The 26,598-nt window shown below is 42.3% G+C and overlaps 1 protein-coding gene across 1 annotated transcript in view; it reads right to left on the bottom strand.

Annotated features, from left to right (window-relative positions):
- Positions 1-3,467: 3,467 nt before the first annotated feature.
- Positions 3,468-26,598, bottom strand: part of MTAP (methylthioadenosine phosphorylase) — a 161,875-nt gene continuing 138,744 nt past the window's right edge. The window contains exons 5-9 of the mRNA XM_009885326.1: positions 24,698-24,865; positions 14,393-14,495; positions 10,633-10,872; positions 9,964-10,086; positions 3,468-3,506 (exon numbers count right to left, since the gene is read on the bottom strand). Of these exons, the coding sequence (XP_009883628.1) occupies positions 3,468-3,506; positions 9,964-10,086; positions 10,633-10,872; positions 14,393-14,495; positions 24,698-24,865 (673 nt within the window). The remainder of the gene's footprint in view (positions 3,507-9,963; positions 10,087-10,632; positions 10,873-14,392; positions 14,496-24,697; positions 24,866-26,598) is intronic.

The following is a 26,598-nucleotide window of genomic DNA, read 5'->3' as shown; positions in this document are numbered from 1 at the left end:
GGGTTCTGATGTTAGGAGCAGTGTCAATACTGCACACCAGAAGAAGGCACACCAAACTGACCACAGAAAATGGACTGAATAATGGTTGTAAAAAATAAAATTGCCATGGAGCCACAGTCAAAACAGAACAGAGGTAATTTCCTCATCACGATGAAGTGTTATTGTCTCGCTCTTGTCAGAGCCAAAGACGTTGAGTCTAAGAACGGCCCCTGTTCTCTGCTAGAATATTTACTTGGTTTTGTTAAAGCAGTACATTAAATTTGTATCTTCTTGTTGTCTACCATACCTGCAGTACTTCCTACAATAAATTTGGTACCTTTTTTATGACTGTTTAGAAAGACAATTAAAACCAGTTATTTGGCCTATCTTTATATAATTAAACATTACCTATGCTTTTCTTGCCAGTTACCATCTTCATCACGTAGCCCGCAGGATAAAGATCTCGCAATAGATTTCAAAGAGTATAAAATGTATGCTAAACTTTGCAAACCGACACTACACACTATCAGTGTGTTACTGGCTTTGTATTAACTCTGCATGAGACACCTTCTGATACCAAGCCTGTGCTGACAGAGCAAATAGGTATCATAGAATCATAGAATGGTTTGGGTTGGAAGGGACCTTCGAAGCTCATCTAGTCCAACCCCCTTGCCATGGGCAGGCACATCTTTCACTAGATCACGTTGATCGAAGCCCTGTCCAACCTGACTTGGAACACTCCCAGTGATGGTGCATGCACAACCTCTCTGGGCAACCTGTTCCAGCGTCTCACACCCCACATTGTAAAAAATGTCTTACCTCCAACCTTTATCTATCCTCTCAGTTTAAAACCGTTGCCCCTTATCTGGTCATTACAGACCCTGGTGAAGAGTCTCCCTCCATCTTTCTTGTAAGCCCCCTGTAAGTCCTGAAAGGCTGCAACAAGGCATCCCTGGAGCCTTCTCTTCTCCAGGCTGAACAACCCCACCTCTCTCAATCTGTCCTCATAGGAGAGGTGCTCCAGCCCTCTGGTCATCTTTGTGGCCCTCCTCTAGACCTCCAACAGGTCCATGTCTTTCCTGTGCTGAGGGATCCAGAGCTGGATGCAGTACTCCAGGTGGGGTCTCACCAGAGTGGAGTAGAGAGGGAGAAGCACCTCCCTGGACCTGCTGGCCACACTTCTTTTGATGCAGCCCAGGATACGGTTGGCATTCTGGGCTGCAAGTGCACATTGCCAGCTCATGTCCAGCTTTTCATCCACCAGCACCTCAGGTCCTTCTCGGCAGGGCTGCTCTCAACCCCTTTGTCCTCCAGCCTGTTGTTGATACTGGGGGTTGCCCAGATCCAGGTGCAGGACCCTGCACTTGGGCTTGTTGAACCTCATGAGGTTCACAAGGTCCCACTTCTGGAGTTTGTCCAGGTCCCTCTGTATGGCATCCCGTTCCCCAAGTGTGTCGACCACACCACTCTGCTTGGTGTCGTCTGCAAACTCAATCCCACTACCTTGTATCATTGATAAAGATATTACATAGTATTGGTCCCAGTACAGACCCTTGAGGGACACCACTTGTTACTGGTTTCAATTTGGACATTGAGCTATTGAGTAAATCTTTGGACGCGGCCACCCAGACAATTCTCTATCCTTATCTAGCATCACCATCTAGCCTTGCATATGAAAATGAAGAATTTATAACAGAAATGTGTAAGAAAAAACACTAACTATGCTCTGTGCCATAGTGTCCTGTGACAATGTAAGTACTCAGTATATGAAACAAGAAAATCAACACAATTATCTTTATATGTCACTAGAGAATGTAAAAAAAAAAAAAAAACCCACAAAAAACCCAAGGGGGATTGAAAATGGAAACCCAGAGACAACTCTGTCTTAGAATATCCACATACAAACTTTATGGCTCCAATCCATTTCACCAAAACTGTCCAGGGGGCAAAGACAACAACAATGAAAAGCATTTTTAAGGTCAGCCATCTGATTTGGCTAGATATTAGAGGTATTAAAAGGCATGTTAAATCCGTAGCCTTCTTCCAGCCCAGTCAAGCCTCAAGCTCTGGCTCCTGCAATCTAAGAAGTTCTTTAAAAACCACCTGAAATATGGAAAGTCGATTAACCTATTTTCCCCAGTATTTGAAAAGCACCTGTACTGGTTTTGCTACATTTTGCTATATGTCCAAATCTACAGGCGTTCACAGCAGGATGTCTAACAGAATAAGACTAGCAAGCCCTCAATAAAAACCACCTGCTTTCTTTTTTTTTTTTTCTTTTTTTTTTTTTTTACTTTACTGTATGAATACGTAGCTTTCATGTTTCTTATCTTTCCCTTGCTTGGCTTGGATGCCATTCTGATTAACTTCTGTCTCAGCAGCCCCTGTTTTTTCAGGGACTTAGAACCTTAAGTCCTAAGCAGCACAGTATTTTCTAAAAGTGGTGTTTACAAGGTATTACCACCAACCTGTTCCATGAATGGCAAAAGTCATTGTCAGATAAACAGAATTCACTCACTAATGAGTAGAAGTAAATTAAAAAAAAAATATTTCCACACAGTTTGGAGAAGCATAGGTTTAATTTGTTTTATTTACTAGACATGAAGCAGATTACTTTATTGAAGTAAAATTGTATTAAAAAAGGAAATGCACACATTCAAAGCACTCGAGCACATTCATCACTTAAAACAGCAACTAAACCCAGAGTTGTTCAGATCAGTGAAGCAGTAAAAGGCCAGTACAGTGTTCAGAACACTGGCAGCAAAGTCCTTTTCTGTACAGTTCTGTAAGTCACATAAGTACATCTTCAGGCACAAATTTGGCTTAGGCATTATCTAAATTTTTTAAATGAGAACATTCATTACGCAACTGCGGCTGTGAAAGAACCACCACAGTTATTAAACCATGTCTTCTAGCACACAAACAAAAACGATGGCTATTTTTTTTAAAAAAAAACTGAAATAAAAAATATGGATAATGTACAAAAATAGTATAATTTTATTTTGAAACTGTCTGCAGTTTTTCTGGTATGTTTCTGAAGTGAAATGTAACCATTTGCCTTGTTGAAGGAAAAGACAGGAGGCAGAAATAGCAAAGCAAATAGCACGCGTGAATCTGCTTTCTTAGATCTTACTTTATGAAACTGCAACAGAGTATTACCTAGCCTTTCCTTTCTTTAGTCAACTAAACAGTATCACCGCATAGAGGATGACAACTCACTACTGACTTTCTTTTTCAGCCACTGTCTGATCCAGCTTGACAGTAACGCTATTCCAAGTTTAAAATATACTCAAAATCTAACTTTAGCCATCTTATACATCATCAAGGATGACAAAATTACATAAGCTGTCTTATACATTATCATTGGTCAACATTTACTCCATTCTTTTATGCTTGTAACAATTTTTAAAGATGTTATAACCTCTGGAAGTTCGAAAGTGATCCCCTCTTCCTTGTGAGCACCCAAACTTCAAGGCCCATCCAGGTTGTTACTGCTTTGGCAGGATGACCGAACACTGCACTGTTGTCTGAAATACAAAGTCAAAGTAGATGAATGTTTCCTCTGACAATGCAAAGTAGAATTACTTTTCAATGTAAAGGCAGACTACATAGCTTCCATTTGGATTACAAACAGGTGTCATTCTTTCCATGTGCACAATATCCCCAACTTCCTCCAACACCACAAGTGTTGAAAGAATTACAGGGAGGGCATACCCTACAACAGTTCAACAACTTGTCATTACAATATTTTAAAACTATGTAAAAGGCTTACTGGTATTGAGAACGACAATCTGTATTGGGTTTGCGTGGAAATGTTTTGGTAGCAGGAGGCCTACAGGGGTGGCTTCTGTGAGAAGCTGCTAGGAGCCTCACCCATGTCCAATAGAGCCAAGATAGACCCACCACTGGCCAAGGCTGAGCCCATCAGTGATGGTGGTAGCGCCTCTGTGAGAACACATTTAAGAATGGGGAAAAAGCCCCTGCGTAATGGCAACTGCAGCTGGAGAAAAGAATGAGAATATGTGAGAGCAATAGCCCTGCAGACACCAAAGTCAGTGAAGAAGGAGGTGCTCCAGGCACCGGAGCAGTGATTGCCCTGCAGCCCGTGGTGAAGACCATAGGCTGGCTGTCCCCCTCCAGCACATGGATGTCCATGGTGGAGCAGATATCCACCTGCAGCCTGTGGAGGACCCCGCAATGGAGCAGGTGGATGCCCCAAAGGAGGCTGTGATCCTGTGGAGAGCTCTCAGTGAAGCAAGCTCCTCAAAGGACCTGTGGGGAGAGGAGCCCATGCTGGAGCAGGCTTGCTGGCAGGATCTGTGACCCACGCTGGAGCAGTTCATGAAGAACCGTAGCCCATGAGAAGGACTCACACTGGAGAAGTTTATGGAGGACTGCCTCTGGTGGGAGGGACCCCACGCTGGAGCAGGGGAAGAGAACAAGAATGAAAGAGTGGCAGAAACAATGTGTGATTAACTGACCACAACCCCCATTCCCCATCCACCTCCGCCACTTTGGGAGAAGAGGTAGAGAAAATCAGGAGTGAAGTTGAGCCTGGGAAGAAGGGAGGGTAGGGGAAGGCGTTTTTTAAGATTTGGTTTTCTTTCTCATTATCCTACTCTGATTTGCTTCACAATAAACTAAATTAATTTCTCTAAGTCAAGTCTGTTTTGCCTGTGATGGTAATCGCTGAGGATCTTTCTGTCCTCATCTTTACTCATGAGCCTTTCATCGTATTTTTCTCCCCCGTCCAGCTGAGGAGGGTGTGTGATAGATCGGCTTGATGGGCACCTTGCGTTTAGCCAGGGTCAACCCATCACACAATCATATTGCAGAAACACTAAATTAAGGACTTTAGGCTCACAGGCTACAAATGAAAAATTGCACAGCTTGCTCTTAATTTTTAAGGCTAGCATATGGGCTTACATGCATCACATTCACAGAAAGGTCTTCACAAATATAATCAGAATAGTCTGAAAATGAAGTTCCTTAAAAAGGGTGATTTCTACATGTTTCTTCATCACTTTTGAAGAACAGCTCTCAAGAACAGAAACCTTTCTCTTAAGGTGCACTGATTGGGAGTGAATGAAGTACTCATGTTATGGAGAGACAGGCAACTTTGACATCAGCCACATTCAAGGGTAGGGCCTGAGAAATACTTCAAATTCAGCTTTCTTAAGAGGTGCTTATTAGCCTCAAGGACCACAGTATGTAGACCAATGCAACTACAGTTGTAGTGAAGCCTTGATGAAATTTGCCCCTCCACCTTATTCACGAGAGCCAGTTCACTCTAGTCACATAAATACATTCACTGGTTTCACTGAGATATTTTTGAGGAAGAAAATTACTCAAGAGTATTTACAAGATCAGAGCTCTAGACAAGCAAATTATAAACGTCAGTTTCAGTTTGTGATAGACTAGAAAAAATGACTGAAAAATGTTAACCTTTATGCCCTTCAACTTGTTAGTTACCAAACATATTAATGACCAAGTATGCCAAGGCAGAAGTGTGCTGAAACGTATCTACAGATACCTTGCCCAACCTAAACTATCCCACAGTATTCATTTACCACAGCTCCTTTATCAAAGTACATTATTTCTTGTATCAGAGGTCTGACAAATATCATTTTACATAGGCTAGTACAGAAGTTCAAAAAAGGCAGTTAATATCGGTAGGTCTCCTCGTAGAGTCCAGAAGTGTATCTGAAGAGCGTTCACAGAAGCTCTGACACCTTACCACAAGCTGATTTTCTTACACCCATGCGGTAAGAAACATCAGTTCTAACATGACATTCTTTTATTGTCCCAGTACAGATTCTTGCCCAATCTTCATGGGGTTGAACCTCACTGTAATAAAGGTACAGAGCTCAATTTGCAGTTGTTATGAGTTCAAATTCTTCTCAAAAAGACAGTTTTTCTTCTCACCAATACTTTTCCTAACAAAGATAAAAAAGAACATACTATACTAGTTCCCTTTTGAAATTGTCTGCTGTCCCTGATTTGTTTACTTCAGTCAGCAATGAGCCCATGCTTTACTCGATCAGCTTTTGACACTAATGCAGTGGCTGAAGTTCTTGTTGCTTTTGATGTTCTAGTGTCAGCTACAGAAAAGCGTCCGTTTTCCTGAAACCATCCCTACATGCCTGTTCCTGCTTCTTCTCGACTCCTTCTTTGTAGCTTGTCCCTGCTTCCAACCCTTGAATGCTGCATTTTCGCACTGGAGCTGTTTCCTGTTTAGTCAAGTCAGTCTCCTGATTGGTCTTTATGTGGATCCCTCCTGTGCTTGGACAATGGTGCCTTTAAAGACCTGCGAGCTTTCTGGAGCTCCTTGCCCCTTCAGACCTGCCTCCCATGAGATGATACCTACTAGTCCACTGGTTAAACCCAAGATGCTCCAGCATCTGTACCCTGATACTTGCCTTCCTCACTCCCCACAGGATGCTGAACATCACTATTTCATGAGCATTACAGCAACAACTGCCAGTGATTATCACCTCAGTAAATAACTCTTCTCAGAGAACAGAAGATCCAACTGTACATTACCCATGGTTGACTCATCCTATCCAGCAATTTCCCTGACACCAGCCAGAAATCACTTGGACCACTGTGATCAATAGCACCATCTGTGTTCCCTGATCCATGACATAAATACAATGCGGTCATACCCTGCTCTGAAGGAGTAAGGGCTCTGTACCCTGGGCATGCCTCAAAATGACAGGCTGTAGGATGATGCCATGCATGTAGAAAAGTTTGCCCCAAAGTTTTTTCTGGCGAATGCAGCAACAAAGCCAGGAAACACTAGCCTAAAGACATCTTAGGCCATTAAAAAATACTAACATTCAAACTACACTTAAACTCTCTGGCATGTCTCAGATGAAAAGACACATGAAAAGGAATGGATGGGTGGCAGGCAGCCTATCCTATCCTTCAGCAGAAAACCAGCCCTTTGACATTTTTGCTTCAACAATCCAGGGTTTCCTAAAGACTCCTGTGAGATTCAGAGGTGACACTACCACATGTGTGTGGGTAGGATGCATATCTCCATGGGAGGAGACTAAATGCAGCTGGGCAAATAGACTGGCAGCGTATTTTCTCCTGTCTGGTGAAGTTCCTCCAGTCAGAGCAGCCAGATTACAGATCTCAGAAAGGAAAAGTTGTGTCCATGTAGAGCTGAATGGTTTCATGTGGTTCCTCAAACACTACAGACAAACACTGGCTAATGCCTATTTGAGGTGCCCAGCTGCAGCCTGGATGTAGGCTGGCATGGCTTTACATCAGCACTGATCGGCAGAGTGCTAGCTGCAGTCTTGTTCAGCTCCCTTGTCCACATTCCTTACTACATTACCACAGGACATGCAAGAAGCGCTGCCTTCTAGTTCTAGGAAAAGGTGCCTCCGAAAAAGATCATTTCAAAAAACCGCATCATACGACTTTCAAAATTCCAGGTTAAAATACACAGAAGAACACTTCACATCTACAAAGAGAACAGTCTTTTTTAAAAATCTTTATGGTTCAACTACACACTAGTACAGAGGCACATACATATATATATATCTTTGCTGTATTGCACAATTGCCTTTCTCCTTATTCACTAACACAGAAGCCTAGGACCAATCTTTCATCTACTTTACCACCATTTAATGCCTCAGAAAGATTTTCAGCCTTTCCTGCCCTTCCTAAGTAAAATCAGGGGAAGCCTCCAAAGCCTCAGACTTTCCTGTCACTTTTCCAGAGTACTTGGTTGCATTAAATCAGAAACAATTGTGACTTGTACTCTCCTGACATAAAATCTCAAGCTCCACTGGCAATATCTAGTCTCTGTTTCCAGTTCTTCTAATACCTTCAGATCAACTCATTTTCTCAGTATATTATCACTCAAACCAACCCACTATCAGCAAAGAGCATAAACACATAAGAATTGCCAAGTCAAAGTGAAACTATCTCAATATTCATCACTGATACCAGGTAGTAGCAGATGCTTAAGGGAAAACAGTGCAAGAAGCTACATTAGAATGGAGTGACCCTTCCTCTGGTGCATCATATTTTCTTCTTTAAGCAAACCATAGCTGTGGGACTGAGCTGGAGGAAGCACTTGAATCGGTGGTCTAAACAGCTGACAGCTGACAATGAACAGCTGACAAAGAAGGGTTCGTGTTCATTAAAGGGGAACCTTCCAAACTCAGTGCCAGCTCTTTCCAGTCACCTGCTCTTTCACTCCCGATGAAGACTCAAGGCAATCATACAAGGGAAAGCAAGAGGACGCTGCTTACTGAATAAGACCTGCCAGAATTGGAGGCACATTCCTCAGTACCTAAGCAGTGTATGTATTTGGGAAATTTCTCTGTATGCCAGCATGACCAAAGTAGCTGAGCAACATCTAGCACATTTTTCAGATTATTTGTTCAAACTCTGTTTTTCTTTCGTATAGCCAGGCATCTGTATTAAACAAAATGTGTGGCCCAGTCCTCTGAAAATGTTTTCTGTGTATTAGAGGGGAAAAGGAATACTGATTCTGTTGTCTCCCTTATCCATCCATGACACGATTTCCTAAAGACTACAAAGGGGAAAGGGAAAAGTGAATTACCTCTCACAAATGTAGAGGGGACATTAATATAGCTGTTTCAGATAACCAGGTGAGGAATAGTCACAAACGTAATCCAAGGTCTCTTAATAAAAAGTAGGTTTTCTAGTGAAGACTCAGTAAAAGACTAATTTCAAGGATTTGGGTTGGACCTCCACAAACCTGACCTGGTCAAGTATGCTTAAAAGTGTCTGGGGCAAATTTTCCTTTACATGTCTTTCCTTTAGGATACTGACTAAACTAGAGTTGTCACTGACAAGAAAACCATATTGGAAACAAAATGGAAAATTTTATCCCAGTCAGAAGACACAGAAGGTTTTTACAGCACATACAGTTCTGCTGATAGTTGAATTTCAGGGGCAATACTTCAGGTATATGAAGACGTGACTTATGTCTGTGTTCACCTTTCCTACCCATTCAAATTTCAGTCAACACAGTGATTTTCAGAAAAAATAAAGAACGAACCTACGAGAGGAGAGTTATCAGAGACTGGGCTCTCTCAAAAGTTTCCTCAACAGGCTTTCTCCTTTTCAGACAGCTGTTGCCTCCACTAACAGAGACCCTTGTGGTCCACTTCTGTCTGCTTTCTGTCTTTCACATTCCAATTCTCTTTCCCCGTCCCTCACATCATCTCAACGTAATTCTCAGCTCCTCTCAGACTTCACGCTCCTGTATTCTTGGAAATGCCTATTTGTCACAAAAAGCTTGCTGAGAAGTTGGATAGACATCCAAACTATTTTAACATTGTTCTTTCCCTCTCCCCCACAGCCAGAACATGCCTGTGAAACAGAGGTGATGTAAAATATATAAATAAACTCTTGTCTAAGAAAAATTCTGCGTAAAAATTCCCTCACCAGTATATTGTGGTATGTTTTTCTTTTCCATGTTTGTTTTTTCATGCACTGTGGATCTGAAGCCTATGGGACAACACAGTTCTAATAATTTCAACTGGGTTATTACCTTTATCTTGTAATAGACTCCTCTCCTTCTACACATTAAAGGGCACAATGGTTTTGATTTGGTTCAGTTTCCCTGCTTGGCTCTCCATTGTCCTAAGACGTAAACTAAAGCTGAGCAGAGGTACAGGTTTTTGATGCAGATACTCACATAGATTTGTATCTTACCTGTGCTATGAAGTGTAACACTTCATCAACCATACACAGATGTCCTTAATTTTTTTACCTTTTGCAAGACTTCTTGTAAAACTGAAACTAGATTTTTGCCAGAAAGCTTGTGAGAGTCTTAATGAATTTGTTTGCCCACCTTGAATGGCTCTGGTTTGTTGAAGGATCTACTCTAAGAAGTTATGATTTAAGCACAAACACCTTGGAACGTATACCTATATTATGTGTATATATGCATACACTGCCCCCCGTACTCATCAGTCTCATGTGTGTACTTACTTTCAGGGTGTGCAGGGTGTCGGTCCATTCCATGGAACCTATCTGAGGTATAGCAGTGAGGAGTATGCTAGTAGCCTTATTTGCATTCCCTTTCAGCGTCTTTAAAACTTTATCCACCGACACCTAGAAATACAATAAAACTGAGTGGTGTCTCTCAATTTTGGTGGCACGCATTTTCAATACTCAAATAAATTCATTTAACTCATACATCTCTAAGTGAAAAGATGATGCCTTAAAATGCCACAATCATTTTAGTCAGTAAAAAATGCTTTCCTCTGTGGGTGTATGTCTGATTATATCTTACACAAATAGGAGAACCAAAGCAGATACATAATTTTGCACAGAGCTGCGAAAGAAAAAAAAAACAAACAGACCAATTATGGAAAGACAAGCTCATACACAGAGCTGATAAGCTTCATACACACAGACTCCATGATTCAGACAAGAGGAGACAAAAGGTTTGCTAGTAGTGAGGCAAGTTTATGAAAATGAATTAGGTAGCAACAATTGATTGTGTTCTTACTTTTGCAGTGGTTCATCCAGAATAACTCACTGATACTGATATAAGTAAGAACAGACGTATTTCAGTATGTGACTTTTTAGCAAAACCTACAGGTTCTCACCCAGATCCCTCAGGACAAGACCCAGAGGAAAAAAAGTTTCACTCACCGCTTCTTCATGTTCCTTCCAGCAGTCGTAATCTGTTGCCATGGCAATACTAGCATAACTCATTCCAGCTTCTTTTGCAAGAATCACTTCAGGCACTGTGGTCATGTTGATAACATCAGCTCCCCAGCTGCGAAACATCAAGCTTTCTGCTCGTGAACTGAAACGTGGGCCTTCGATTGTGATCATTGTCCCCTTGGAATGACACTGGAGCCCAAGCTTCTTGGCAGTCTCAATCAGAACCTGCAAAACATGCCGACATCAGGAAAAGAAAATAATTCCCCTGGTGCACTGCTTTTGCATCCCATCAAAAAGCTCACATACAGAAGAAATTAGCTCTGTACAAAGCAATAAAGCTTTGTATGGCTACCACTGTCCAAAACCACAGATCAGTTTCAGTTTCCTTATCCAGCAAGAGAAATTAAATAGTCCTATTAACAGGAATGATCTTGAACTCATCTGATTTTGTTAGTATCAGTTGGATTACTGTTTTCAATGCAGACCAAGAAGACTGGAAAACAGAAAATTCTCGCATGATATTTACGCTGTGCTTCCATTGCAAATAGAATGGTGAAAATGCTTCACTGAGCACTACATTACCACATGGTGGAGTTGAGCTGGTGAGAACAGTAATAGGAAATTCACTTTTCAAAAGTAAAACTTTACAATCATATACTTCAAAGAGCACCCTAGGAATCTGCAGAGAAATTACCACCACATTACCAGTGATTGAGCTGTACACTTTACCATGTACTTCACATTAGTCTTTACAGCTGCAATTACGACATTGTATATGGCAGAATCGTCGCGACTTTCTCTCTTGCTAAATGGCCTGGCTAACACCAGTTGATACAGTCGGAATAAGAGTAAATGGGACTAGGATACCCGCAACTATCCTGAGTAAGAAGGGGAAAGTAACTAGGTTGATATCTGTTTAAAATGACCATTGGCAGAAAAGGAAAGCTTGAAAAGCAGCATGAACAGGAGAGACCATAACACAGAAGCAATGAAAACCTAGTCTGACACCACTAGAAGCTGCCTTGCCAGCATCATGACCTTCAGGATGGTCATGAAGGTGGAGCAGCCTCCCTGCAAAACGCTGTGAGAAGCCTGACCTCCTGCTGGTTGGTCCACCCACCATACACGGACGCGACAAGCAGCAATACCTTGAGTGTGCTACGTGACCTTGTGGGATGGCTCCTGGCTGGCATGTGGGATCAGTGGATTGCATAGAGCAGCACCAGCACACATGAAGCTGTCATACTCACATCTCCCACCGCAGATGCGTGTAAACAGGTAAACCTGCAACTCCCAGAAGAGGGTAGGTGCGCAGGTAACCCCCGTGTGCTGGAGAAGGGTACTTGTGCATGCAACTATGTGAATATGCATGTAAGGGTAAAACAGAGCTTCTGGGGATTAGCCACAGAAGGACATTTAGAAATCTGTAGGTGTCTATTAACATGCTGTAAATTAATCTAATATTATTCACACCCTAACATTGTGATTTATTACTGGTATTCATTCTGGATGTATGATTCACTGATTGCCAGTTAATTATACATGGTTAATAAATCAACAGACAACTTGTTATTTGACTTAAACCACAGCTGAGTAGTATTTCCCTGAAAATCTTTACAAAGTTCCAATTTTAGTCTCTCTAAGATGTTGCAGTAAGCCCCAGTTTCTGACCGCAGTAATAACCAAGGCGCACCATGTTATTCAAGAGTTTGCAGTTAGAGAAAAGATAAATTCTTTTCAGAGTCTCATTTACTTTACAGTGCATAAACCAAATACACCAGAGTATTTTCACGTATTTACACAAATACAATTGAATATAAAGTTTTCAGATGTTTTCATGCAAAATTGCTTAATTAGTCTGTTCATTACATGAACAGTTTTGGCTTTATTATTACCGCATTTATCTATGAAATTCCCCTGAATTAGGACAAACTGGGCTGAAATGATCCCAACAATTTTCAGGAATAGTTCCAGGAAAAAAGTTTAAGTTGTTTTTATTTGGTATTTTCAAATGAAGTGAAAGTATCCCTTTTCAGCCTTGCTAAGAGCTCAAACCCACATGTTCTTTAAAACATCTGTTAGGCTGATTAAAGCGCATAGGCTAATGAGATAATGATCACATGTGAGACTGGGAAGTACCTAAATGTTTTTTCTGTGTTTGAAAAGGAGCATTTCTCTGTTGGCTTTTCAAAGAATGTAATACTCAAAGAACGTTGTCTCTAGCTACTTAACAATTGAATGAAAACTAGCCTTGGCGTATGTTTCCTGCAACTTCAGGAAATGGCTTATGCATATCTACTTACCTTTTATTAAAAAAAAATGAGAGAGACAGCATGAAGTACTGCCAATTACTTCAGTAATAACACTGTTTTTAAACCACTTCAGAAAGTGTACAGTTAGCTCTCAATAAACCTCTTGTATCTGTTTTGACATGACATCATGCTCAAAGTCAGTAAGCAACTATATGCCAACTAATCTTTGGTAAGAGCACGTGGCCAGGATCTTGTTGCATGAAAAATGCAAAGTATATTGCATAAGTTGCTGCTCAATGGAATAAGGGCAAAAGCATGCACATGTACAATATGTAATGGTTTGCGCCCTCATGAGATTTAAAATGTCTTTACTTCATTGCAAAACACTTTGATTCCCAGTGCACTGAAGCACTGTTCCACTAACAGTGCTGTGGGCCCGCTGGTTGATACCTTAAAACCACATGGTATCTGGCCAATTAACAAAAATAGCCTACAATGACACTGAAGTGAACTGGTGACTACCGCAAAATAGCTCAGTAGTGTAAATATTTATACATACCCTGGGTACAGTTTGGGCCACCTGCTTCACAATACAACTTTGTCCTGCTCAGTGTAGCAACTAACTACAGTAACTAACAGAGAGCAAGCCTCTTGGACGGGTATGACTGATTTTGTAAGTGTTCCTGTGCCCTGCAGAATGTACCTCCCTGCAGCTTCTGATCAGAGCACTCCACAACAGCACAAAATGTGCTTCACCTTCCCTTTTCCTCAGGTCTAAGAATATGCTAAGGTGGGGTATTTAATCACAGATACACTCCTCCCAGAAGCTCATAAAGATGCTGAAAAACAGAGCAGTGTTTCACACTGCTTAGTCTAAGTGGCTTTGAAGCGTACAAATCTTGAAGTGACAAAACTAAGAGCAATGGTGAAGAATAAAAGGCTACTGTAATTTGGCTTGTTTATATGTTTAACATCCTGTAAACTAAGCCTTGACTCCACCACCACCCACTGCTACAACACATAAAAGCAGAAGTGCAATATTGTAATTTATGTGAATGCTAAAGTACTATTTATTTAAGTATTTGTATGAAGTATGTAGAGTGCCTCTACCATAGGTGCAGTTTTATTGCGAACAAAAAGGAACTAATTCCTAATTCTATCTTCTTGCTGTGTCCACTTTGTTGCTCTCCTGGCTTGTTACCTGATAAATAAAGATCTTTTGTCCTGTTATTAAGACCCTGCAGGAATCTAGGTTTCCAACTAACAGCTTCTGCATACCTCCCTTAGGAAGACAGCTCCTGCAGACACCATATCTTTTACTTCCCATGCTTTCCAAATGTTACACTTTTCCTTGAAACCATGACATATCTGAGAGACAGGAATAAAGAGGTGCAGATTGCCTATGTGCTCTAAGAATGCATAATTAGACTACTATATAACGAATAAGTGCCATGAAACCAGCAGTTTTAAATACTATTACAAAAGTCACTAACCTCTCTGGTTTTGGTGCAGAATGGCTCTGCCATTGGAATATGACATACTCCTGAAAGACTGGAATGTTGTCCGTCGTATAAAGTACAATGTCTTCTAGTTGTCCTAGAAAAGCAGAAAATATGCTCAGAGACAAGAACAGGGTGAAATCAGAAGAGAAAGCAAGAAATTGACACAAATCCAAAACCGGAGCACCCCTGGGTGGGAATATCACTATGATATTATCACTATTATCACTATGACCACGTGTAATCCTGGCATACAAACCTGTCAGAATTGAGCTCGAGAGTATAAAACTGTTACTTCAGTAGTGCATTGTCAATTCATTAGAGAAAATCTATTTTTAACAAGATGCTGAAATGCTGATTTGTTCCTAAATGACACAAACAGCTTTTAATAGTCAGGCAAGTAATCTCTGAAAAAAACAGCACAGTAAGCTTTCAGGAAGAGAAGGGATCAAGTGTGAATTACCACAAAGCTAGTCAAAACAGAGCTTGATTATATCATTGCATTCTTACATTGAAAGGATGGGAACTTATAGGAACAGCTTCCTGAACAAGGGAGGTGTGAATTCAAGCAGAAAAATCCTGGAACAGAATGTCTTCATATTCTCAGAAAGATTACACACATGCATCGATAGCTTCCAAGCAGACGTATCCCTTTTCTTCCTTCTTTCAATTGAGAAACTGTTACCTTTCATGAAAATGGTCAAACGTGCTAGAGAAATTACCATTCACCATGCTATTTTCACAACTACTGGAACTGCTACCCACTATCACTTCACCTTCAAATGCACTGCCTCAAGCTAATTCAGCCAACTGGATGGCAACAACCCTCTGAAACAAAATTCTTTGAGATATTCCCTTTTTCCTCCCAGTATGTCACATATTGTACTTTATAAGAGAAAAGCACGAAAACAGCCAACTTCAATCCATAGCTAATATACAAAATTTCTGCTGGTAATACTGCTCACAACAGTTCCCCACCCAACTCACCAGCGAATATTTAAAAGAAAGTTTTAAATACAAGTTACATGTTAACAGTAGATTTGGGGAAAAAAAAAAAAAAAAGAGAATCAATAGTGTACCCTTAAGGATGAGATTATAAAATAGGAAAAGAGATCAGCAAATTAAAAACATACGCAAAATGGGATACAGCTGTTAGAATCAGTTGAAACACTAATATTAATTTTCCCTTTCTAGGATACTGAAGAGCTGCAAATAGAATGTATCTGATTTTATACACTTTTTTCAGTGTCTGCTAACGAATAATTCAGAATTGCAGGAAATGGGAAAAGCCATAATCGCTTTCCTGCATTACAGTATTTCAGATGTTGTTAGTAAGGCCCTTTCTCTCAGAAAAGTCAAGAGGAAAGATCGCATACGTACAAATACTAATATCTGACTTTCAGATACCCTGCGTCCTTTGGAGAGAACGGCCACATCACTACATGGTCTCATAAAGAAATCCCACAATGTTTAGCACCATACATACAAACTGCTTGGGAGTAAGTAACAATGGTAAGACCTAAGACTGCTCTGAGCAATGGACCGCATGTGTTTGCACTCAGAGAGCACCAATTTCTCTTCTGCATGGAAGGCTGCAACTCTGCAACAGCCACAGCTATTTGATATAGGCCAGCTGATGTAAGTTGCTAGTCTTAGGGTGAGAATAAAGGCAGATTTGAACCAATCTCTGATTTTTGTGTCTATGAAGTGATGGCTGGTACAGAAGAATGACTTTTAGGCTCTCCTCCTTTCTGTAGCCCTGCTGCTCAAGTCAGGAGTTGGCCATCCTGATCTGTCCCACTCACCTGTCTGTAAGCTACAGTGCAACAGCACCTGATTTTCACTGCTGCAATACCATTTCTCTGTATCCCTTGTAGAAAGAATGAAGGTTACAGAATCACAGATGCTTTTCCTTGCCTTACTCTCATGGAGACCAAGAGCCTGACAGCACAGGACAGTATCTGCCTGAGGCTCCTCTTACATTACAGGAGTTTCAAGACCTTCCCCACGTACCCTGAGTGACTCCTCATGGAGCCAGTAGGAAACAAGAAATAAGGAAAAGTTCGCATGCCCTCCATGAGATGGAGAGCCTGCTTAACAACAGAGAACAACTGAATGCTATACAATTGCCTGATTGTTTACATTAAAACAGGAAAGTCACCAAGTGCCTGCCTAGAAACTAGCCACACTACTCATAATAGAAGCGCACGATCCAGAATGATCAAGCATAGCATAACAGGAAAGTACAGACATGCTACCAGTGGGGGAGATCTGAAGCAGCCCCTGAAAGCACTGGACTGGTAACTACAAGCAAGCAGCGAAGAGATGGGGCTGCGCAGCTCCTGCTGGCTATCTGTATTGGGGCTGGCTGAGGTGGAGTTAATTTTCCCCGTAACAGTCCTGATAGTGCTGTGCTTTGTATGGGTAGCTAGAAAGGTGCTGATAACACACTAGTGCTTTGGCTGCTGCTGAGTAGTGCTGGCACAGCGTCAAGGCCATCTCTCCAATATTGCCCCTCTCCAGTAGGCTGGGGGTGGGCAACATCTTGGGAGGGGACATAGCCGGACAGCTGACCCGAACTATCCAAAGGGATATTCCATACCATATGACCTCTGCTCAGCAATAAAAGCTAAGAGAAAGGGGGTGAGGGGTGGGGCTGCTATTTATGACATTTGTCTTCCAAAGCAACCACTAGTGTACTGAAGCCCTGCTTCCTGGGAAGTGGCTGGACATCACCTGCTGATGAGAAGTAGAGAATAAATCTTCTGTTTTTCTTTGCTTCCACACACAGCCATTGCTTTTGCTTAATCAACTGCCTTTATCTTGACCCACAAGTTTTTTTCCATCTTATTTTCTTCACCCCCTGCTCCTGCTTAGGAGGGGAGTGATAGAGAGGCTTGGTGGGCTCCTGGCATCCAACCAAGGTCAACCCACCACACCATATGACCTCTGTAGGACTTTATGGAGAAGCCCCACTGGACCCTAATGCCACCTCTGTGCCAAACAGTGGATGGTAGTACAGGAGAAAAGGGAATTCTTTCCCTGGGAAAGGGGCACATAGGTGGGGGATGGAGATTCATGCAGCAGCAGAGATGTGAGGGTCACTGATGGGTTAGAAATTCTGACCATGCCTGAGAATGGTCAGGCAGGAACTGCTTCTCCCACCAGTAAAAAGGTGGAGGGATCAATAGCCCAACTGAAATGCTTCTACACTAATGCACGCAGCATGGGAAACAAACAGGAGGAGCTGGAAGCCATTGCGCAGTAGGAAAACTATGATGTAGTCACCATCACAGAAATGTGGGATGACTCACACAAATGGAGTGCTGCAATGGATGGCTATAAACTCTTCAGAAGGGAGAGGCAAGGAAGGAGAGGTGGTGGGGTGGCCCTGTATGTTAGGGAGCATTACGAATGTCTAGAACTAAATGATGGTGACAACAGGGTTGAGTATTTACAGGTAAGATTCACAGGGAGGACCAATAAGGCAGATATCATCGTGGGGGTCTGTTACAGACTGTCCACCCAGGATGAAGAGGCAGATGAAATATTCTATAAACAGCTGGGAGAACTCTCAAGACCGCTAGCTCTTGTCTTCGTGGGGGACTTCAACTTACCAGATGTCTGCTAGAAATACAATACAGCAGAAGGAACAGTCTAGGAGGCTCCTGCAGTGTGTTGGTGGTAACTTCCTGACACAGGCGGTGAGGGAGCCGACTAGGGATGGTGCCTTGCTGGACCTGGTGTTTGTAAACAGAGAAGGACTTGCAAGGGACGTGATGGCTGGAGGCCGTCTTGGGCATAGTGATCGTGAAATGGTAAGAGTTTTCAATTCTTGGAGAAGCAAGGAGGGGGGTCAGCAGAACTGCCACCTTGGACTTCCAGATGGCGGACTCTGGGTTTTTCAGGAGCCTGGCTGACAGAGTCCCTTGGGAGCCAGTCCTGAAGGGCAAAGAAGTCCAGGAAGGCTGGATATTTTTCAAGAAGGAAGTCTTAAAGGTGCAGAAGCAAGCCATCCACATGTGCCAAAAAACGAGCCATGAGGGAAAAAGACTGGCCTGGCTGAACAGAGACGTATGGTTGCAACTCAGGGAAAAAAGGAGAATTTATGGCTTTTGGAAGAAGGAGCAGGCTACTCATGAGGACTGCGAAGATATTGTGAAATTATGCAGGGAGAGAATTAGAAGGGCCAAAGCCCAACTAGAACTTGAACTGGCTTCTGATGTTAAAAGCAATAAAAAATGTTTCTATAAATACATTAGCAATAAAAAGAGGGCTAAGGATAATCTCCATCCTTTAGCAGACAGGGCAGAAACATAGTGACAAAGGATGAGGAAAAGGCTGAGGTACTTAACGCCTTCTTTGCCTCAGTTGTTAATAGTAAGACCAGTTATTCCCTGAGGAAAAATGTGGTCTCCCTCCCCTGAAACAGTTTACACATCAGCTTATCAACCCTCCTTCCTAACCATCCCTCTACAACCACGGCCAAAACACTCCACAGAAGTTTTGTCCAATGCTCAACATTTACTTTCTGCCATGCTTACATGCCAAGTGGGTAATTTACAAAAATGTATCAGGAAAGGCAGGTCCTGCTTGACAAACCTGATCTCCTTCTGTGACAAAGTGACCCACTTAGTGGATGAGGGAAAAGCTGTGGATGTTGTTTATCTGGACTTCAGTAAAGCCTTTGGCACCATTTCCCACAGCATTCTCCTGGAGAAAATGGCTGCTCATGGCTTGGATGGGTGTACTCTTTGCTGGGTGAAAAACTGTCTGGATGGCCGGGCCCAGGGAGTGATGGTGAATGGAGTTAAATCCAGTTGGTGGCCAGTCACAAGTGGTGTTCCCCAGGGCTCGGTACTGGGGCCGGTTCTCTTTAGTATCTTTATCAGTGACCTGGATGAGGGAACCGAGTGCACCCTCGGGAAGTCTGCAGACGACACCAACTTGGGTGGGAGCGTTGACCTGCTTGAGCGTAGGCTGGCACTCCAGAGGGAACTGGACAGGCTGGGATGAATGGTTGTGGCCAATGGTATGAGGTTCAACAAGGCCAAGTGCTGGGTCCTGCAACAACAACCCCATGCAGCGCTACAGGCTTAGGCTTGGGGAAGAGTGGCTGGAAAGCTGCCTGGTGGAGAAGGACCTTGGGGTGTTGGTTGACAGCCACTGAATGTGAGCCAGCAGTGTGCCCAGGTGGCCAAGAAGGCCAACAGTATCTGGCCTGTATCACAAACAGTGTGGCCAGCAGGGCTAGGGATGTGATCGTGCTCCTGTACTCGGCACTGGTGAGGCTCCACCTTGAGTATTGTGTTCAGTGTTGGGCCCCTCAATACAAGAAAGACATTGAGGTTCTGGAGTGTATCCACAGAAGGGCAATGAAGCTGGTGAGAGGTCTGGAGAACAAGTCTCATGAGGAGCAGCTGAGGGAACTGGGATTGTTTATCCTGGAGAAAAGAAGGCTGAGGGGAGACCTTATCGCTCTCTGCAACTACCTAAAAGGAGGCTGTAGAGAGGTACGAGTCAATCTCTTCTCCCAAGTAACAAGCAACAGGACAAGAGGAAACGGCCTCAAGCCACACCAGGGTTTAGATTGGATGTTAAGAAAAATTTCTTCACAGAAAGTGTTATGAAGCATTGGAACAGGCTGCCCACGGAAGTGGTTGAATCACCATCCCTGGAGGTATTTAAAAGACAGGTAGACGTGGTGCTTAGGGACACGGTTTAGTGGTGGTTTTGGCAGTGTTGATGGTTGTACGCAATCTTAAAGGTCCCTTCCAATCTAGACAATTCTATGATTCTATGTATGTTTTTATGCATAACCACTTGCGTGACTAGCTCAAGGAGACTGGTACTCATAGTACAAGCAAACCTTTGCACTGTTGCACAGTTTTGCCATTCCTGCCTTGCTCTTACTGCTTTTTCAAATTCAAAGCTGCCCACACTTCAATTTTGAATGTGTCCGCAGCATTTGTATTGCCCACCCTACAGCAATAGCCACACTGTTTATCAGACAGTAAGGTGGCTTTTGCTCCATTTTGATTTTATCACAGTAGCCCAAGATTTTTTGACTATGGTGACTATGACTGATGCTAGGAAGTAAAATCCAACTCAAATAAGTGAATGAACCAATCATTTCCATCTGTTACAAACAGTCCTCTAGCGCTTGCATCATCACCTTCCCCTTTTTTCCAGTAGTGTTCAATTATCAACAAGCTATTAGTAATTAAAGAACAAAATGAAAATTCACACTGGCATCTGCTGTGTGAATGCAGATGCTCTGGCTCTTCAGGGACACTGAAAGAAAATTCTCCCCTGAAAAATTTTACAGATTGTAACACTACTGTAATAACTGTAGTGGTCTATGCGACACAAAGAATTCAAACAAAGTTGGCAGCTGTTACAGGATTTCTTTCATTAAGCTATTTTCTGCATCTTCCTGACTGAGCTGAGTCATCTAAGTAAGTAGTTACATTCTCAGTCTTTTTTTCCTAACAAACGTCATCAGCAAACTAAATAGACAGCATTAAAAAGTCCCTAATCAGTCTGATCTAGCCAATTGACTAACAACGCTATAATAAACCAACAGAAGACAAAGAAAAAAAATTATTCCTGATTATTATTTTTTTTTTTTTACACACTTGTTTCAAAGAAGAGAACAAATGCTTTAGCCCATAATAGCACCTATGGTTACTTTTGGATTTGGAAGCAGGGAGAACACCATGTAAATATTTTGGTATTTATTTAACAAAATGTATCTTTTATTGTTTAAATACACACACTAATAGATCAGCGTGAAGAAAGCAGAGACTCTATATATGAAATCAAACACCTACTAGCAGTGATACCGATCCACAGAATTAAGCTCTCAGAAGTTTGGAAATGCTACATATTTCCAATTACACCTATTTGGTGTTCCTCGCTTTAAGTCAACCCTATGCCCTAAACTAGGCAGAAGTCCTACACAGCTTCACATACTTAGATCCTGTCATTAATGCCACAATGTGTATGACCCCAAGGGGAGCAAGACAATTGCTGCCTACAGCTTTCTGCTCAGTTCTAGCTCTTCTACTCCCATTCACTATTCCTTCTTATTGCTTCATACCTGCAAGGAGAATAATGATGTGCTCCCTATTGAGAACCAGAGCCCAGATACCAAAAGGTACCTGGACATCTAGAAGGCATTTATTTTAATGGCAGCTTAAGTAAATTCTTCCAACCTAGACCCAAGCTGCTTTCATACGTAGTGCCTGGCACGGGTTAATCGCTATATAAAAGCCAGGGTACCTTTCAAGAAAAATAACCGACTGTGTTTGCAGCTTTAACCAGTACCTTCTTTCCAAGTCTGCTGACACAGTTTTTTTGCAGGACCTGGTCTTTCATTAGAAGGTATTTAAGAAAATTTGCATCTTTTCAGACTTTGGTGGGCAATTAATCTGTTTTGTCCCATGAAAATACCTTCCCATCAGCAGCATTGTTTTCGTCATGATTTATGACATATAATGCAATCGCTTTTACAGATGATACATCCCTGTGAAAGGCAAAAATGCAGACCCTACCAAAGAATCAGCAGTCTAACACCCACTGGCAAAGATCATCAGGGAAAAAGACTTATCACAGGAATCAAATTGTGAAATGAAATAGACTATTACAACTTATCAGTTTTCTGAATTAAAGGGCAACCTAGTAATGATGTTTAAATTCATATTACATAGTTTTCCACACTGAAACATTCTCATGAGCTTTTCTGAGAAGCTTCTTAGTTTCCTGAAGCCATGAAACAAGTCCCGACAAGTTCCCACTCTTATACATCAAAATGAAAACTTACTTGCCAAAATGAAACACTGCTCATATATGGGCTATGCTTTTACTGCTGGTGACCATCTGAATAAACTCTAAATGAAGACACAGGTCACAGAATCACAGAATAGTTAAGGTTAGAAGGGACCCCTTGAAGTCATCTGGTCCAACCCCCCCTGCTCAAGCAGGGCTGCCTAGAACTGGTTGCCCAAGACCATGTCCAGGCAGCTTCTGGAAATCTCTAAGCAGGAAGACTCCACCATCTCTCTGGGCAACCTGTGCCAGTGCTCAGTCACTCTCACGGTTTCCTGATGTTCAGAAGGAACCTCCTGTGCACTCAGTTTGTGCCCACTGCCTCTTGTCCTGTCACTGGGTACTACTGCAAAGAGCCTGTCTGTCTTCTTTGTGCCCTCCCTGCAGGTATTTATATACATTGATGAGATTCCCCCTGAGCCTTCTGTTCTCTAGGCTGAATAGTCCCAGATCTCTCAGCCTTTCCTCACAGGAGAGCTGCTCCAGTCCCTTCAGCATCTTTGTGGTCCATTGCTGGACTCTCTCCAGTATGTCCATATCCCTCTTGCATTGGGGAGCCTAGCACTGGACACAGCATTCCAGGTGCAGCCTCACCAGTGCTGAGCAGAGAGGAAGATGAATCACCTTCCATGACCTGCTGGCAACACCCCTACTAATGCAGCCCAAGATACAATTTGCACCCTTCTGCAATGTAAACGATCTCCGTCCTTTCACTCACCCTTCACATCAGATAAATATACTTATTTGTTCTATAACCTTTTTTTTTTTCCCCTTCTTGAAAGGGACATGTTCTTAAAACCCAAACTTAACCAAGCTGATTGTTTCCCTTCCAGCTCAGAAGTTATGATGCAGTCTGGCAAGTGCTAGGAAACTTAAAGCTGTGGAAGGAGATGAGGTAGCTTCAAAATGAATTGTTAGTTTTGATAATGACATTTTGGATGAAGGATGGTCTCAGATTTCATATCTGGGTTAATTTCCTGGCTCTGTTAATGGCTTTCTGCCAGACGTCTGCAAGACTTAGTTTCTTGATACTTCCACCCCTCATCCACAGCAGATAATACTCCACAATCATTTCAACTGTTTCTTGTTTAAAACTGCAGGCTCTCTGGGCCAGAGGCTACTTCTTACCATGCATGCATTTCACAGCTTTGTACACTTAGGCTCCCCTCACCTACCAAGGAGCCTACTAGATGATAATGCTGTCAAAAGAACTGGTGCATTACTCACAACCATCCAAACTGTGTACGCAAGTATGTTTAATATCTTTCCTAGATAAATCAATATTGATACTAAAATTACTCATTTCCAAGTACTACTGGCAGAATAAGGATGATTATGATTTAATCTGTAGAAACAAAGTGATCAGCCTAAATACTTTTAGACTTGAAAAAAAGGAAAAAAAGACCATTGTCAGCAATGCAGCTGCTTGCCATCCATAAATCAACTCTAATGTAACAGCAAGCAGTTTATATGGTGCTTGCTCCTGCAAGGTACTTAGTCATTTAGGTATGCTGTACTTAAACCAGACTGTCTTACAAGAAAAAATATTTCGATTACACACACAAAAAAAGCCAGTAAGACAAAACTTGAATAGCACTGCAGAGAACAAACCTAAGTATATATGTTCAGTTGGCAATGAAGTATAAGTATACCTAAGTATACATGTTCAGGGGCCAGCAGCCCCACAAAAGCACAAAGAAGCTGCATGAACCATTCCAAACACTTAAAATTGAGTGGAACACTCAAATAAGACTTCCAGATATAGTACACCTATAAGTACTAATAATAAATTTACCTCTTAAAATGTGCAATTATATTTTTTAAATGCTTGCTGTAGTTGGTGATCTTTAAACAGAGCCTTTTCCCTGCCCCCATTTGCCTGAGTTTTTCTAAACATCAGATAATCAAGAAAGGGAGGACTGACTGGAGTACACAGACTGTGATGAAAAATTTACTTCCTTAGCAAATAAAAAATGTTAGCATCAATCCCCGTTGTAAAACAACATCCTCTTCTCCCACTGTGTTGCATTTGATCCCTTTTCTGTGGGGCCCCGTTATGACTTCGTATATTTTCCTACCTGGCTCCTACTATGCTTTCTTGCACCCCTCTATCTCATTTCAGACTCTTCTTAAAACTTAGGACAGCCTCTGCTCTTTTCCATGTTCCTCCCTCACATCTGAGAACAGGAGATCTCTTCAGAAGACTCTTCCCAAGGAGCTATACCTTAGTTCATTTGAAGCCATTCTTCAAAGCCTGGTATTTCGTCTGTCTGTTAGAGCTGAACTTGTAATCTAATTCCGGTTTCCTTATCACGTCTTCTTGTATGAATCTCACTTTTTGCCAGAAGAACTGAGGCTATCACCTCGTTCCACAAAAAAATTAATTTAATGCGTTACTATATGGTTTAACCTCACTTGTCCCCTTTTTTCTCCCCCAAAACTAAGAACACAAAGACAGATTTTACTCACCTGTCAATGAACTGATCAATTATGACAAGATCACCAGGTTGTATTTCTTCTCGTAACGAACCACAGGCAGTAGTCACTAATACATGTGAACAATTTTCTTCTTTTAATGCCCATATATTGGCACGGTAATTGACATTCGATGGCATAACTGTATGATGCCTTCCATGTCTGCAAAGATACATGTTGCAAGGCAGTAAAATAAATCAGATTGAAATTGCCTTCCTTCTCCCAGACGAAGAGAATTCCAAGAAATGTTATTTCCCTAACAACATTGGAAGTGGAACTGATCATTTCAGCCACTTTCAGCGTAGCTTGTTTTCCTAACTGTATTAAGGTTCTCAGTATTTGATTTAAGCAGCAGCAGTACAGTTTTCTTTTTAAACGCAAAACTTTTAAGTTCAAGACTGTAATGAAAAGAATCTTGAAATTACAATCCAAATATACTTTAGCAGCGTCAAAAGTACAAAAGGCATTTTTCTCTGAATTTTGTAAGTCAGTTCTGTAGATTCTGAAAACCTAGCTGTAGCAAATTAAATCTTTCATACACTGCAAATTTGTGAGATTTATATACACCTCTACAAATTTTCTGCTCAGAAGTGCTGTTTGTATTCTCCCACCCAGAAAAGAGCGGCACATCACCACTGCTGGTGTCACCGCCACAATTTGGGGCTTTTTGACAACAGAATGGCCTACATGGCACCAGGCCTGCTAGTGTCAGATGGGGTTTGTCTCACTCAAAGGGGGAGAAGGGTCTTTGCCCAAGAATCAGGAGAGCTCATTGACAGGGCTTTAAACTAGAGTGGATGGGGGAAGGGGGTATTACAAGGCGTGCTGGTGAAGCCAAGGGACGATGCACTGAGGACAGAGGAACGGTTTGCTAGCAAGGGCCTGCAGCTGTTTGCTCTAAGATGCGCTGGCTACACTGCAGCACACTTAAGTCTTATGTAGATGAGCCAGGAGCCCCTGGGGCAAAAGGAGCTGGTGGGGAGGCATCACTAATACACAGCAAAGAAATGCTGCTGGGAGGGCAGTGCACAGGAATTGCAACCTCAACATGCACGAACAAACAGGAGGAGCTAGAGACACGTGCACACCTCCAAGGCTATGATCTCACTAGCATCACGGAAACATGGTAGGATGGCTCCTACGACTGGAATGTTGGCATGGACATGTTCTTCAGGAGAGACAGGCACGGGAAACGAGGAGGTGGTGTTGCCCTATATGTCAACAACCAGATGGAGTGCACGGAGCTCAGCCTAGGAACGGATGAAGAGCTGACTGAGAGCTTATGGGTCAGGATTAAAGCGAAATCATTGTCAAGCTGGGTAACACAGCCAGGCATAGGCAATCCAGGAGGTTCTTGGATTGCATTGAGAACAACTTCCTTCTCCAAGTGGTTGAGAAGCCAATGAGGAAAGGAGCTATGCTGGACCTTGTCCTTACCAACAAGGAGAGACTGATAGACAGTGTCAAACTCAACCATGAAATGGTGGAGTTCAAGATCCTCAACGCAGTGAGGAAGGTGCGCAGCAAGCTGACCACCCAGGACTTTGGGAGAGCTGACTTTGGGCTCTTAAAGAATCTGCTTGGTATGGTGCCTGGGATGAAGTGCTGGAGGGAAGAAGGGCCCAAGAAAGTTGGTTAATATTCAAGAATCACCTCCTCCAAGCCCAGAAGCAATGCATTCCTAAAAGAAGGTGGTCAGCACAAAAGCCAGGAGGCCTGCATGGATGAACAAGGAGCTCCTGGACATGACCAAAAGCAAAAAGGAGGCATATAGAGGGTGGAAACAGGGGTGGGTAGCCTGAGAGGAATACAGATAAATTGTTTGAGCAGCCAGGGAACAGGTTAGACAAGCTACAGCCCAGATTGAACTAAATCTGGCCAGGGACATTAACACA

This window comes from Charadrius vociferus, unplaced genomic scaffold (assembly GCF_000708025.1).
Source record: "Charadrius vociferus isolate BGI_N301 unplaced genomic scaffold, ASM70802v2 scaffold60, whole genome shotgun sequence".
NCBI lineage: Eukaryota > Metazoa > Chordata > Aves > Charadriiformes > Charadriidae > Charadrius > Charadrius vociferus.
This window is presented reverse-complemented; position numbering and strand designations above follow the sequence as displayed.